This window comes from Numida meleagris, chromosome 3 (assembly GCF_002078875.1).
Source record: "Numida meleagris isolate 19003 breed g44 Domestic line chromosome 3, NumMel1.0, whole genome shotgun sequence".
NCBI classification, from domain to species: Eukaryota; Metazoa; Chordata; class Aves; order Galliformes; family Numididae; genus Numida; species Numida meleagris.
In genome coordinates this window covers 80,827,911-80,842,479 of record NC_034411.1, presented here as the reverse complement: position 1 = coordinate 80,842,479, position 14,569 = coordinate 80,827,911, and the positions used below count along the sequence as shown (strand labels likewise).

At 40.1% G+C, this 14,569-nt stretch overlaps 1 protein-coding gene across 8 annotated transcripts in view; it reads right to left on the bottom strand.

The window, feature by feature from the left end:
- FILIP1 (filamin A interacting protein 1) overlaps positions 1-14,569 on the bottom strand; it is a 103,639-nt gene that overhangs the window by 48,154 nt on the left and 40,916 nt on the right. For 7 of the 8 annotated variants that reach the window (XM_021391696.1, XM_021391694.1, XM_021391698.1 and 4 more), the window contains one exon: positions 12,320-12,598. In XM_021391696.1, the coding sequence (XP_021247371.1) occupies positions 12,320-12,592 (273 nt within the window). In that variant the 5' untranslated portion in view covers positions 12,593-12,598. Of the gene's footprint in view, positions 1-7,658; positions 7,756-12,319; positions 12,599-14,569 lie in introns of those variants that run through there. The other variant, XM_021391701.1, reaches the window with a different exon arrangement.

Below are 14,569 nucleotides of genomic sequence, written 5' to 3'. Positions count from 1 at the left end.
TCTCCATTCATTGAAAGAAATTTTGAAAATTCAGGGCCAGAAACAGTGTTGACGGGGAATACACTTATAGAATATGTGGAAGTTCTGATATTTACACCTTTTTTTACACACCTTTTTCTTAGTTATCATGACATTCTGTTCTTCCTGCACAAGTGAAAGCACCAAGTAACAGAGGTTTAATGCTTATAAAGTCAGGTTTTTCTTGCCAGTGATTAATGGCAAGAAATATCTATCAAACCACAGACAGTTTAACTTGTTACTTGTGGAGTTGGTACTTGTATTTCGCACAGTTCAGGTTATTAATAGTGCAGCAGCTGCCCTGTATTACATCAGAAACTAGATAAGGTCACAGGTTCTCCCTGCAACGTTGTAATCTTGCCAGTGGCTGGTTTCCTAAATTCCGGAAGACTTTAACAACTTTTCACCTAGACCTAAGAAACATCACGACCAAGGCATGCTTCTAAAGGAAATGGGGAGGATGCTCTCACACTGCTTTCTGCACTACACAGGACACACTCATGCTGTGTCACAGCCAGGGCAGGAATAGTCTTGTGTCAGAAAATTCCCACCAGAGAGTAAACACAGGGTGTTTATTTACTCTGTTTTAGTGAAGACAGCATCTTCAGGCAACTGTAGTTGAAAAGCTGTATCTGCAAAACCTTCCTAACACAAACTCATGTTTAAACTCAGTAACTTCCCTTCTTTTCTTACTTTAGGATGAAATTCAAACAAGTAAAAAGAAAGCACATTTTCTTCATTTTTGTTTCATGATACTATGAGCACAAATAGAGGAAGTAATAAAAATTATCCTGCCTACTGGAAGGACGCTTTTGCTAAAGGTTTGCTTCCCCAAGCTATCACTGCATACTGCAACAAGGTCTGGGTAGAAATTTGTTTTCAGAGCCAGAAGTATTTAGTGTACAAAGCACACTTCAAAGCTGGAAAGTTAGATGCTCTACTATATATTGCATCACGCAAAGCTCCTTTTTGCTAGAAAACTCAAGAAATACTTTTTCTCTCCTATACTGGACGTCCGAAGTAGCCATGCTTACAACACTCACCTAATGATTGAAAATGATGGCTTAATTACATGGTCTAGTACTGTTAAGACAAGGGGGAATGGCTTTAAACTAAAAGGGGAAATTTCGGTTAGACTTTAGGAAGAAATTCTTCAGCTGGAGGACAGTGAGGCCCTGGCACAGCTGCCCAGAGAGCTGTGGGTGCCCCATCCCTGGAGGCACTCAAGGCCAGGTTGGATGGAGCCCTGGGCAGCCTGAGCTGGTGGGGGAAACCCCTGCCCAAGGGAGAGGGTTGGAATTGGATGGCCTTTAAGGTTCCTTCAAACCTAAGCCATTCTATGATTGATTCTATGATTTTATGACACTAATGCATTGTTTTTCTTTCAAGGAAGACGCCCTTCATCTTAGCTAAAGTTCCTAATGCTTGAAATTTTGGAGTTCACTTGCACTAATTTCTTTTGCATTTTTGGACTCATATTTGTGTTAGTGATTTGCATTGGAAGTGAAAAGTGAGCTCAGCACTGAAAAGAGAATGTTTTTCTTGTGCAGTGGTTTAGTGTAACGTATCAGGAAATGCAAGTGATCTCTTGTGACTCTGGGGATATGAAACAAAGCTGACCTGTCTTGGTCACACTGCACAGAACTTTCTGGCCCTGTACAAAGCCCTCAGTATCATCATACCCAGTGTACCATCATGTTCTGAGTTATCTTACAGTGATAACACAGAAAGCCGTCCTAAAATCAATACTGAAGGAAAGGTACATGACAGGCCAGCTCATCTGCTGCATAAATCCTCTGAAGTGGCTCCAGAAGAATTACATCAGACATTAATTTGGTCTCTTATGTTTAAAAACATCTTCGCTAAAGATTGCAGAGCTGGGGAGAAGCAGCACTGAGCAGTATAATACTTCTTGCAGCAAGCTTCGAAACAGATCAAATGAGCACTAGAAGACATCTGTCTGTTATTTCCTGCCCACACAGCTTTGTTCTGCTTTATTGCCAGAGAGCTCCATGGATGATGTCACTTTTTTTCTGAAGAAAACAGGCCACCAGAGCCTTTCACTGACATAATTAATTATCTGTAGTCTGGGCCACAGCCAGAAAATTCCCATGGCAAGGCCCTGACAAGTATTAACTCCACATTGCTTAATGTTGTCAGAATCATTGGGGTTTGGGATATCCTGCTTTTTCCCCCTGCAAGAGATTTTTGCTCAGGAGTATCAAATCATGGTACAGTTACTGCAGCAAGCAGAGTTGCTCTGCCATGATCCCATCAGTGCAGAGAGATGCGTGCAAGAGGTCACTCTCAATTATGCATACAAATCTACACGTTGGGATGTGCTTTACATGCTTCAGAAATGAGTTTGGGTTTACCATATCCAGCCATACATCTCAGCCAACAGTAAGCGTATAATAACATTTTGCACATGATCTGAAGCCCAGCAGTAAGCAGAGGCCCCAGACTGATGCAACCAGTCAACAGGGAAATGGAGGAACATCTGTTAAAGCACCTTTTTGGACACTTGCGCAAGGAGAATTGTTCATGACAGCACATGAAGAACTGCATTCACAATTCAGGGCTGGTCTGGGGCTGCTGTGTTGCAGTGTACAACCTAACAAATGAGGTAATTAACAAAGCAGCTTTAGATCTCTGAGCAGCTGTGAGAGCACTGCCCACCACGATGCTCGTACAGGCAGAGGAGAGCTCCCTGGTTGCAGTACTCCAAATCAGACATGGAAAGCTCCAGTGGCTAAGTCCCTGTTCTGCTTTATTCATGTTAAGGAAATGATCTGCAGCTTTCCATATCCCAGATGAATGGCAGATCACGAGCCACTGTAGCAGTATAGGAAATTACTAAAATTGTACCACTTTTCACACACATCAAGGCAACTTTTATAGTTGGATTTGTGTAGCAAGGCTGTATTCCTTTAGTGACTACAATTTATTTTGTGATCAGTTAGCACATATTTAAGAGGAAAAAAAGATGACTTATGAAAGGATTACAGAAAAAGCATAAAATTTCCTCTTTCCTGTGTTATCATCTTCCCTTTAATCTTATGGCAACCAGTCTGGACCAAAACTCAAGAGATCCACTTTCTGTTCATGGACCTCTTTTCAGTGGCTACCATGTATGACTTGTGATTCACTGACTCCATAAGGACTTATCCTTTCTCCAAGAGTAACAAATCCACCCATGTATTTTTTTCTGCAATGCTCTGGCAATCCTCTGGCAGGAATGATCATGTGTGGAGCAGGACAGGATGAGAGACAAGCTGGTGCCACTGCGGACAAGGCCATCAGGATGATAAAGTTCAGAGGAAATCCTTCTGCCTCTCCCACAGAGACTGGAGCATAACCCAGAGCAAGCTACCAGCAGACATAAGTGTGTATACATGTGCAATAAACTGTATACACAACTTTCTCTTGTCCAAGCATTCTGTTGGCTTCAGCAAGCTGTTTTTCAGCGCTCTGTGCATTCAAGTTACTGATGACTGATGAATGGGCAAGTATAGTAGGACTGCATTGCAGTGAGCACTTACCAGCATAGCCACTTATTTAAATAGAGGAATCGTCAAAGGGTGGGGGGGGGGGGGGGGGAAGGGAGTGAGCTCGTAGAAAAAAAGTAACTTAAGGCAGACAAGGAAAGGCACAGAAGGAGGGCCCCTGCCCATGCCTTCGATGCCTCCACAGGCTCCTGCTGCCTCTGAAGTCCCCAGATCTTGCTGTGTCTGTCCTTCTTCGTGCCCTCCCCACACCATCACTCTATTGCATTCCGAGGAACTATAATGGAGTTTTTCAAAATGCCATTTTGCCTGAAACGCTGAGGCTGCATTCCAAGGGAAATGAGTTTTCATTGTAAAGCTAACTCCATCAACATTTCTGTTTCTGTCTTGCTTAAGCACAAAGGCCACAAATGTCTGGAAGTTGCCATGTAACTGTACTTGGGTCAGTCGGTTCCACTAATTTGCTGATATGGAAGAATTTATGGGTTTTTTTTTCTGTTTTATTTTTTTCTTTCTGTGTATGTGTTTGTGTTTTGTTTTGTTTTCCCAAAGAAAAAACAATCATTTCCAGGATAAGAAACACTTGCAAAATCTAAACCATTCCTGTCTTAGAAAAGGACTTCCTTTAGTAATCTGTCAGCAGTGCATCAGTTTGGGTGCCACGTGTGCACAGCCCTCAGAAATAAGTCACTGAGCTCATTTTACTTTGGACTTTATGCAAAATTATACAGTGAAGCCAACAATTTTGCAAAGATGTGGCAAGACACAGGATGCTCAGTAGGGCCAGCCTTCTCCTATGTGAAAATGCTGCATTTCTCTCGTTTTAGTCAACCAATAGGTGGAGCCTTTAACCCTAGAAACAAAACATTTTCTCAAGATAGTCATGTTCCCACAATTGTTATATAAAAGCTTATATTTGTTTTTATTAAGGCTCATTTTGGATGGAAAATAATCAGTTTTGCTCTCAAGAGCTTATCTGATCCTTAGCTGGAGAACAGGAGACTCAAACTCAATAAACACACAATTGAGGCAGCAAAGTTAATAAAACTCAGCTACAACAGAAACGTTAAATTAACAACTGGTGACTCAGAGAACTGGACAGCAGCATGACACATAAGACATATGCTCATTGCAAGCTTTCCCAGGAATCCCAGATATTTTAAAGCCATGCATCTAGCGTTTATTGCAAATGGATTGGCCATGTTCTCTCCCACAGAGTGAGACTTCTCTCGAGAAAATGAGAAAAGATATAAAATTTCTCATTAATGTTGCAGTGAGTGTACAATTTATATTGAGTAAATGAAAAAAAAAAAACAAACCACACAGCAAAACAACCCCAAACCAGTCAAATGACATTAGCTGATTAAAATGATTTGAAAAGATTGCATAGGAGGATCAGTTAAGGACACTGATCCCAGTGGAACAAGGCTAAAAGTTAAAGTTGGTCTGGAGCGGTACTTTCTGTATGGTTTTGGACAGAAGATTAGTAATTTTCAAAAAAAAAAAAAATAAAAAAAAACCACCAACAGCAACAAACCAATGTGCTCATCCTCTTCCCTCCACTCTAGATGAGATGCTCAATGGAACGGAGACACCTGACAGTTACTCTTCCCTCGTCTGGCCCTCTAAGCCTAAGCAGCATCTTGCTCCGGTGATGCAGCTCAGGCATTAGCAGAGAAGAATGTTAAAGCATTTTTGTTGAAGAGGTTTTCAGATTACAGTTGTCCAGTGAGAGTGACATTTTAGTAAGGATAATGACTTCAAAAACATAATTCTAAGGCAGTTTTATGACCAAAGAGATAGTTATCATCACTATGGTTGATACTACCTCTGCCCTTAATTTCAGAGGGATCAGGAAATTGCCTGAATAGCACAATTTAACTGCTTCAGTATATTGCCTTATCTTTTTTTCTATCATAACACATTTTTTTTTTTAATTTGTAATTTTTGTGACTGGCTAGACAAGCTCAATATCTCTTGCATTTTGCACAGAAATGATTGCAAACTACAGGAAAACATGCTATTCTAGGAAAAAAAGTCATCTCTGGCTACAAACCATTCAATGAAAATAAAAGAGAGCATTTGTGGTCTGAAGTTTACCCTAAATTCATTTTTTGTCCTGCAAAAGCCTGCTTCACTAGGAAAACACAAACAAACAAGGAATCAGACAGATTGGAGAGAGTTTTTTAATTCCTTGTGGTGATATTCTTATGCCAGGCATTTTTAGGATGCAATATGGAAACCATCTTAATTCTCTTGTCCTCTTTATGTTCTATTTCCATGTCTCTAGCTTGGATCCATTTATCTCTGTTGCATCCCCCTTTTATCACACTCATTTTCTTCTCTAGTTTAACCTCTTTCTTCTCTTTCCATTCTCCTTAAGTTACTTCTCTCTCCTCACATTAACCCTATCTTCATTTTTTCCACTGTAGCTCTGCACATGCCAAGGATCTTCTCTAGGGGAATGTGAATTTCATCCATATGATATGCTCAGAAAATCCTAAACTCTTCCAAACCCAATTAACAAGACTTCACAGTTACAACCCTTAAGTTGTTCCACATACACTTCTGTGTGGCTGTATATATTCTTTTCACTCAGGCTCCTCTTCAGATAACCATGGCTGTTCAGACTGTGAGATATGGTTAATGATCATGTGGAAGCTCTTACCTCTTCACTCTGCTATGTACACTTTCCCCTAGATCAGTGCCATGGGATCTTTTCCCAACTTTCTCTTGCAATTTTAATATTATCCAAAAGAAACACTTCCGACTTCCACCCATCTAACAAACACCCATCGCTCGAATCTTCAGGCAATTCAATATTCAACCATATCAATTCAAGAGTAACAAGAAAGGCACTGAAGAAAAATATAGGAGTTTGTACAGTGTTTTTAACTAAGTAATACTGAGGGGGCTGTCACAATGGTGCTTGAACTTCTCAGGAAACTCTTGCTTCCTTGACAAAGCATTGCAACAAACAAAAGAAGTTCAAGGCATTGTGTGAAAGTTTACACATAGCAGCGAGAGGAAGAAGAAACAGAGAAAAATAATTCAACTATGGTTATAGAGTCAAACTCTCACATATCAATCATACTATCAAGTGATGGGAGGGTTAAGTAAAGCCATTTTGGCATAGAAAAGGAAATACTAAATCAATGTACAAGGCACTGTGCACAAAGTCATAGCTGCAGAAATTTAAGAGAGACAAAGCCAGGCACTGATCAAGGGGTGATAAAAAAAAGTAGGAAGCCTTTTCTGCTAAAGGAGACTAAAAGAAGGTGGCACAGCTAGCACAGTGACGTGAAGGCTCAGAAGGTGTGTTCCTGCCATCTGCAAACAGATAGGGAGAGAGGCAGGCTATTGAAAAAGTGATTGGTGAAATAGCACAATTTCATAAAGGTTTCATTGGACATAATTAAAATTGGACTGGAAATTAAAAGAAAAAAAGTGCTAAGCATTAAAGCTTTTCAGTTCTGGTACTATTTTCCAATAGAAGTAGCCAAGGTAAACAACCTACCTAGTCTTAAAACACATCATGATAAATTCACAATGAAGGCTAAATGAACTGGTTGTCTAAAGAATTTGTGGATGGACTTGATTTGCAGCAGATCAATGTTCTCTTTTGTCAAGGACTCTGAGGAAAATGGGTCAATGAATGCATCTACAGCATGAGGATGAAGAAAACCTTGAGTTAACAAGTGGCAGAAATGTAGAGTAGGGAAAAAGGTCAAAACTGGAGAAATAAAGAAGGGAAAGTAAACAAAAGAAGGAGGAGAAACTTTTATTAGGAAACAGAACAGAGTGTAATTATCATAGAATAAAATGTATTAATAAAATATGTATATGTACAAAGAGGAAAGAAAGTAGAAAGCAGCAAATGGCATGAGGAAATATTTTTCTTTTCCTCCTTCACATTTACAAAGATTATTTTTATGATAGAAAGCTGATAAATGCTAAAATATCTTTTACAATATTGGCATGCTATAGTTAGTATATTACCAAACGCATCAAGTAACTCATGCTGTTTGAATTTGTTACGATAGAGGATTTCTCTTACAGTAGGTGAAATAGCCACCTGTACCTAAGTATTTTCCAAAGGCTTCCCAGGGAGAACAAAACAGAGCCCTCACCCACCTCTGCAAATCCTTCCCTGAAATGCCCAGGGCTAGGAGAAGTCTCACAGCAGCCTGAGGCAAGCTCCTTCTGGTTCAGCCAGGTAAGAGCTCCTCCCCCACATAGTTACCCTACTTCAGCCAGCAGCAACCAGACCTGTAACTGCTCCACAACAACCTCCCCAGCAGCCAACAAAGCCGCCAGTGCAATCTGCAGTTTGATAATCAGCAGCACAAATGTAATTAACCTACTAAAGCAAGGGTCCTCCAATGCTGTCAGGCCCATGACATGCCAGCGAGGTTGGCCAGGGACAACAGCAGACAAGTCCCAGCATAAGGGGGCTTTATTCCAAGAATCCATCCAAAAAAACAGGCTTTCTAGGTCTCCCCATTCTGATCCTTTCCTTTGGCTTGATGCTTGCAAACAAGCCCCGACTTCCACAGGAAAGGAGCTTTCTTTCACGTGTGGGAGGTCCAAACCTTAAAACCAATTCCACCCTCCCAAGATTTGGCAGTCTTAATTCAACATTTGGGATGATGTTTTGACTAGCAACCTCAGCAGAGAGACCAAATCAGACTGGCCATGATAAGAAGGGCTGGTTGCAAGCCAGGGATGGGGATAGTGGTGGAGTACACCTTGCAGTACAGCGGCTGCTGCTCCCCAGAAAATGAGAGACATCCTCCCCTGGGCACTGTTGCTCTGAAATTTTGTGTAAGCACTCAGAGGAACCATTAAATGAAGTCTTAAAAAATACAAATTGAAGGAAAGGGCTCCTTTGACACCAGAGTCATTTGGGCTTGAAGGAGGGAAGTCAAACAAATGGGTTTACCTCTGAATATCTGCTACGCAGTGTTTTCCATCGAGAGTAAGTATGAAACCAATGTCACATTAAACTGTTTGGAGCTCTGAAGACTCCTCAGGTATTGTGTCCTGTGGTTTGTCTGTCTAACGTGTATTTCTTATGGTCTCATTTCCAAAATGTCACATTTCAGATATTGCCCATCCCGTACAGCAGATACCATACCACATAATTTATACACACCCCACTCTACTGCCACCTCTGAGGAGCACAGCTCTGCTCCTCCACAGCAGCCACCCAAGGGAGTGTGTCCGTCTGTCCTAACTCATGCAACGGACCTCAAGGGGAATGGGTAGCTGAGCTGCAGGGGATGAATGCCACTTCTGCACTGGAGAAACAGAATAAAGCATAGACTATAACAAAGGCCTCAAGTGGATTAGTTGCTCATAGTTTAGTTGGTGTGAAATACAGAAACCATCTCCCAAGCTTAAGCTGTCATCTGTCTGCAAAAGCACAGTATCTAGCTAAGTATTTTTTTTTTCTTGAAAAACTGAATGATGTGCAGTGGATGCTGCATTTGTAAATGAAATTTTGTAATTGTTTTTTTCCCAAACATGCAATAAAGGAGCAAATTGTAAAAATGTATGAACACTGCTCCTCATCTCCTCCCAGACTCCTAACCAGGTAATGTTGAAAATCAATGTTGATATTGCTGGAAATTAATGGCCACTGCTCAGCATACAGGGAATATATACAGGACAAACGCATGGGCTGTTGAACCAACATCTTTGAGCCACAGGCAGGACTATATCATCATTGTAGAGATTCATGCTGTCTGTGCTGCTCCAGAATCAGTAACATTTAAGTGTTGGTTTGACTGAAAGCCTGCAACAATCATACAAATTCACACTGTGCCTTCATGGTCCAATTTACTCTATTGATACTTGAAATTTTCTGTTCAAATCAGTTTCATAGTCTTTAAAAATGGATTTTTCCCTTGTACAGGAAGAAAATACTTTCATGGATTTTTGCCTCTGTGTATTTCAGTATGTGTTTAGAGACTATGTAAACACTTTTTAAATATAAGCAGTAGGATCCTACAAGAGAAAAGACACTTGAATGAGATGCAATGGCTTTAAAAACAATTCTTGTCATCAGTCCATTTGCTTCTCCCCCTCCTTCCGAGAGTTGTACTTAAGAGCACTCCTGTCATGTACACTGGGACACATTTTAATCACTGCAGCTTCTGTATATTTTTTTTCTCCTTTTATTTTCTCACAAAATAAGGCTTTATCTACAGTGACCTCAGCTGTTGATGAAAACTTTGTCTCCTCTACATGCAGTGAGAGCATAGGGCCCAGACAGGAAATCTGACAACAGGCAAAGCTGAGTCCAACTTGGCACTGGAAGATAAAACAAAGGCAAGCTACCTGAGGTCATTATAATAAAGGAAAAAAAGAGACATAAACATCACTGCTGGGGCATGCTTAAACTGTTTACTGGCACTTTCACCTTACAAATTACAAAAGAGAGATGAGGTCGCACGGTAAGGACTCAGAACTGATATGGCAGCAATATGACTTGTGCCTGCAGTTGTTATGATGTCAGATGGTGTAGACAGTGAACTAAGGACGTGAATCGTATGTATACATTAGCAGTTTATGTTCCTGAAGTCCATAGTTGCCATGACCGTTACTCCCCTAGCTGAGATCACTGTTTGGAGTGTGCAAGGCAATGTCGTCCTGCGCTGTGTTGGGTAATGCCATGGCTGCTGAGCAAACAGTCATGGTATTTAATGGTATTTTTTCTTCAGAATTAATTGGATGACCCTACAGGTACAGCCTGCAGTTACTCTCAAAACAAAATCTTCTCACATATGCCTATATATTGTTTGCTTTGCCAATACTGAAGTGTCTTCAAAATAAACCACAGCCTGATTTGCCATCCCAACAAAATGCCAGCCAGCCACCAGCGATGTCTGTACAGATCTGAAAATGAAAAGCCACGAAATGACTCAGTGTATTAGGTCACTGTGACAGCCAGGAGGTAACACCAGAGGATTTACTTTGGCTGGAGCCTGCCTTGGCTCATCTTCACTTGCAGTGTCAAAGCCAGGCTCTCATCTCAAGCCAAAGAGCTATAGCTTGCCCACTTCAGTAACAGTTCACCAGGTACCATGTAAGTAACTAATTCAAACAGGGTTTTTTGAAATGAAATTAAAAACTCATGAATTAAAACCAACATGATTCCAGTCCCTGACTGTAGGGAAGCAGAAAAACAGATGCACTTTATGGTTATCGGTGTGTTTGTCCTCACAACCTTCCTGTGAAGCTGGGATACTTTAACAGTGCATAACATCTCTGTAGGTCTTGTGTGTAGGAAAATATCCCTAAAAGTATTGTGCAGAGCAACAGATTTATAAGCTTTCTGAGAATTTTCAGCCCATATTAGAGAGTAGATGGCAGCTATCCCCATTTTCCTCATGGGGATAATGAGAAGATGGGCAGTCCATTAAAGGTTGCATAACTTGGCTCTGAAATGTAAAATCATGGTGAAGATCTAAATTTCCATGCATTGAACAGGAAAGCTACTCAGGGACAAGAATACAGACCATATTTATTGCAACCCAGGAAACATCAGTTATTTTTCTTGGAATTCCCTTTCAAGACCAAAATGGTGGCTTCAGGGTAAATCTTTCTGAACCACACGACCATCATACATCTCTAATCAGGTTTGTCTCTATTCTAGCTGCATGTTAGCTTCATCTTTTAGGAATTAACATATACAAGCTTTTGTATAAAGTAAAATTAAGCACTATAAATGTGGGTACTCTTCTGCAATGATACAAGTTTTTTTTTTCCTCCCAAAATTGCATTAAACAGATTTTCTTGCTTTTTCCCAGTTTTTCATTGCAAAATGACTGTTCTCTTTGCGACACAATTATTTGCTTTGAATGCATATTTCTTGAAACTTGAAAGTACCTTCTGGTAACCTGAAGTGAGATGAAATCGCAGAGTTGCAGTAACGGTGTAACTCAGGTGACTCATATACCAAAGAAAGTAATCGATCTCTACTAAAACATTTGCTTCTCTTAATCAGATAAAATGGTAAGGGCTCCAAAACTAAAGTAAAAACTTTTTAAGTAAAGCCTTATATGAAATGCTAAATAATTATGGTTAAACGGAATAAAAGCATTAAGACATAGAATGTTTTCAAATGCATTGGGTAGTTTTTTCTGTTTGTCCACAGATTTAATAAAAAAAACACCATCAAAGCGGAAACAAAAGAAGTTACAAATTTGACAAGAAGTCCTATTGCAGAAAGGGATGAATAAGCATGCAAATCAGGACAACTGAGAAAACTTTCAAGTGAGCACTGCTCCAGGAAAGAAAACCAATAGGCAAGGCAAGGGATGTGCAGAGGTCAGGCAGGACAGACAGAGCTTTGACTGAGACTTAAGCAACCGCCCTAAATATGTGCAGGGTCCTGGGCCATCTTAAGTCTTTTTCCAGTATTAGTGACTTTCAGATTTCTCCCTGGAATGTTTGTATTAAAGACTGTAATTACACTCACTGTATTTGCTTGCCTTTTTCTGAATTAATTCCCTTGTGATTGCTCTGCGCCTCTTTTTGAGATCAGAACTCCCTTTCTTCATCAGTTCTGACAGGTTTTTAATTTCTCTCGCTTTAGTACCTGCATATAAAGATGGTAAATAAAGCAGTACTTAAAACTGTTACTAGCTTGTTAAACATCAGCTAGCACTGCTCTCTCCTTATGGTCCTTTGCCTTATATTTGCATGTCACAGTCTCCTGAGCCCTGTGATGGACAACCTAAAAGGTATGGATAAATAGAAAATAAAGTAAAAAAAGATGTTTAATTTACCTGCAGTTCTCCTTCCATTATACTGAGGAGTTTTATTAAGTCCTCTTTAGAAAACTCTATGGACTTCTTGTTCTTTCGTTCACTAGGTCCAGGTGATTTTGAGTGCCGTTTGACAGTTGCTGAAACCATGACCTCATCTTCCTTCCGATGAGGTTTGTTCTTTTTCTTGGCATCATCCTGGAGTTTTTCGTTCTCTGCATGGCTGATGACAGGCTTGGAACTGGAGAAGTGCCCGTTAGACGAGCTTTCTCCGCCTTGGTTTCGGGATCTCATCCCTACCTAGAAAGAAATAAGCATTTTATAAACAAAATTACTCACAAAAAGCCACAGCAGAAATACTGTCTCTTGGAAGAACAACAATCTTATAAATACTGAAATATACTGTTATACTCAAGGGAAGGGCACAGAACGCTCAAACATTTCAACAATTTTGTGTGTGGCAAACACTGAATCCAGAGCATTGATTATAAATTTAAGAGAGTCCTAAAGTAAGGGTAACCATGTTTGTCAGCATCTCAAGACATTGATATGAGTTACAATGTATGGATCTTAAAGTGCTGCAGGAAAATGATAAACAACATTTTCCAGGGTCTTTTTCCAAAAGTCAACATTTTGATCATTCGCAATCTATCACTATAAAATAAAATAGTTTGTTGAAGTAAATCTTATTTTAACATGAGAGACAAGAATGCAATTAAATTTTTAAAATGCCTATTTCTTGACTATAAATTCTCTATGAGAGAGTGCAGTGACTGCATGATAAACAATGGTCACTCTACAGTTTCCCTCAGCAAAGCATTGGTTTTATTGGTTATTAGAGGTAACTAAGAAAACTTGGAAAGGCAAACTCCATCTTAGGCTAAGTACTGCCTGAGATTGTTAGGCTGCAAATGCCATGAAGGAGAGCTGAAAAGAAGTTTGGATTAAGAGCACAAGAGGGCATGAAAACATTAACAGGTAAATTGGCAGTATCAGAGCACTCCTTCCAGAAGATCAGGTTTTCTACAAAAAGTCAGGTCTTGGTTATTGAACACTCACAACTCTGTTCTCTTAATCATCTACACTGCATAGTGAAGATATTTCTATCCGAAGACAGTGACAGCAAATGCTCCTGAGCTCTAGTACTGGACCTTCTGTATCACCAAGCTGTTGGCAGCTCCTTGGCACACTTCTGGTCCAGGAGAACCACCACTTTTCCAACCAGCTCCTGGCCCAAGCCAAGGACTAGTCCCAAAGACCATCCAGCTGCAGCCACCCTGTCCCAAAAGAGAAGAGTTTGGTAGAGTGAGCACAGACAGATTGTGCTATTTGACCTCACAGACAGAACGGGAGCCTTGGGACCATTTAGTTTACTTGTAACATAGCCTTGATGTCACATAAAACACACCTGCTAAAATCAACCGTTGTGTATCATCTTCATCAAACAATAATCTTCTCAGATCTCCTCTGCAGGATGCCCGTCAGCAATATCAAATTAAGCCACTTGCCCTTATCTTCAGGTCTTTTCACAGTTCTCAGCCCTTTTCAAGTTACCATACATGCAACACATTCACAGAATCACAGAATCACAGAATCACAGAATTTTAGGGGCTGGAAGGGACCTCTAGAGATCATCTAGTCCAACTCCCCTGCCAAAGCAGGCTCAACTGAAGCTTAATCTGCCTATTTTCTCCCCCAGTAAAAATCTCTTCTTTTTCTTGTCCCTTGACAGTTCAGACTTGGTGGAGGAGGTTGACATTCCTTAAAGATCCATTTACCCTCTAAGGTTTCATCCTGTGCCACTGATTAAAAATGGCACAGAAGACAGTATGGATCCATCAGTGTGTACTTCAATACTTATCAGTATTAAAAAGATGTACAAAACACACTCAGATATGTTTGTATATGGATCCATATTTCAATTCTGTCACCTCCCTATAATGTAATTATAGTCCATGTAGGACTGTTGTTGTTCTGTAATTTTTGTCCATTAGGCAGTCTTGATCATTGTATGTGATCAAGATATTTCTGCCATACAAAGTAAAAGGCAATAGTGAGTATAGGTTTAGTTCAGGATCAGAGTCAAAGGTAAAATGTAAGGCAGTGCAAATTTAAATTAAGCTGGTTTCCTAAAAATTGTCTCAGTTTAAACTGCTTGTATAACAGTCAAGGGAAACCATCAGAAATTCATGTTGCCTTACTCCAATTTACTTTTGTATATGGTCATCTCTTCTGCAACCTTAAGTTTTTCCTTAAAGTCAGTTCACCCAA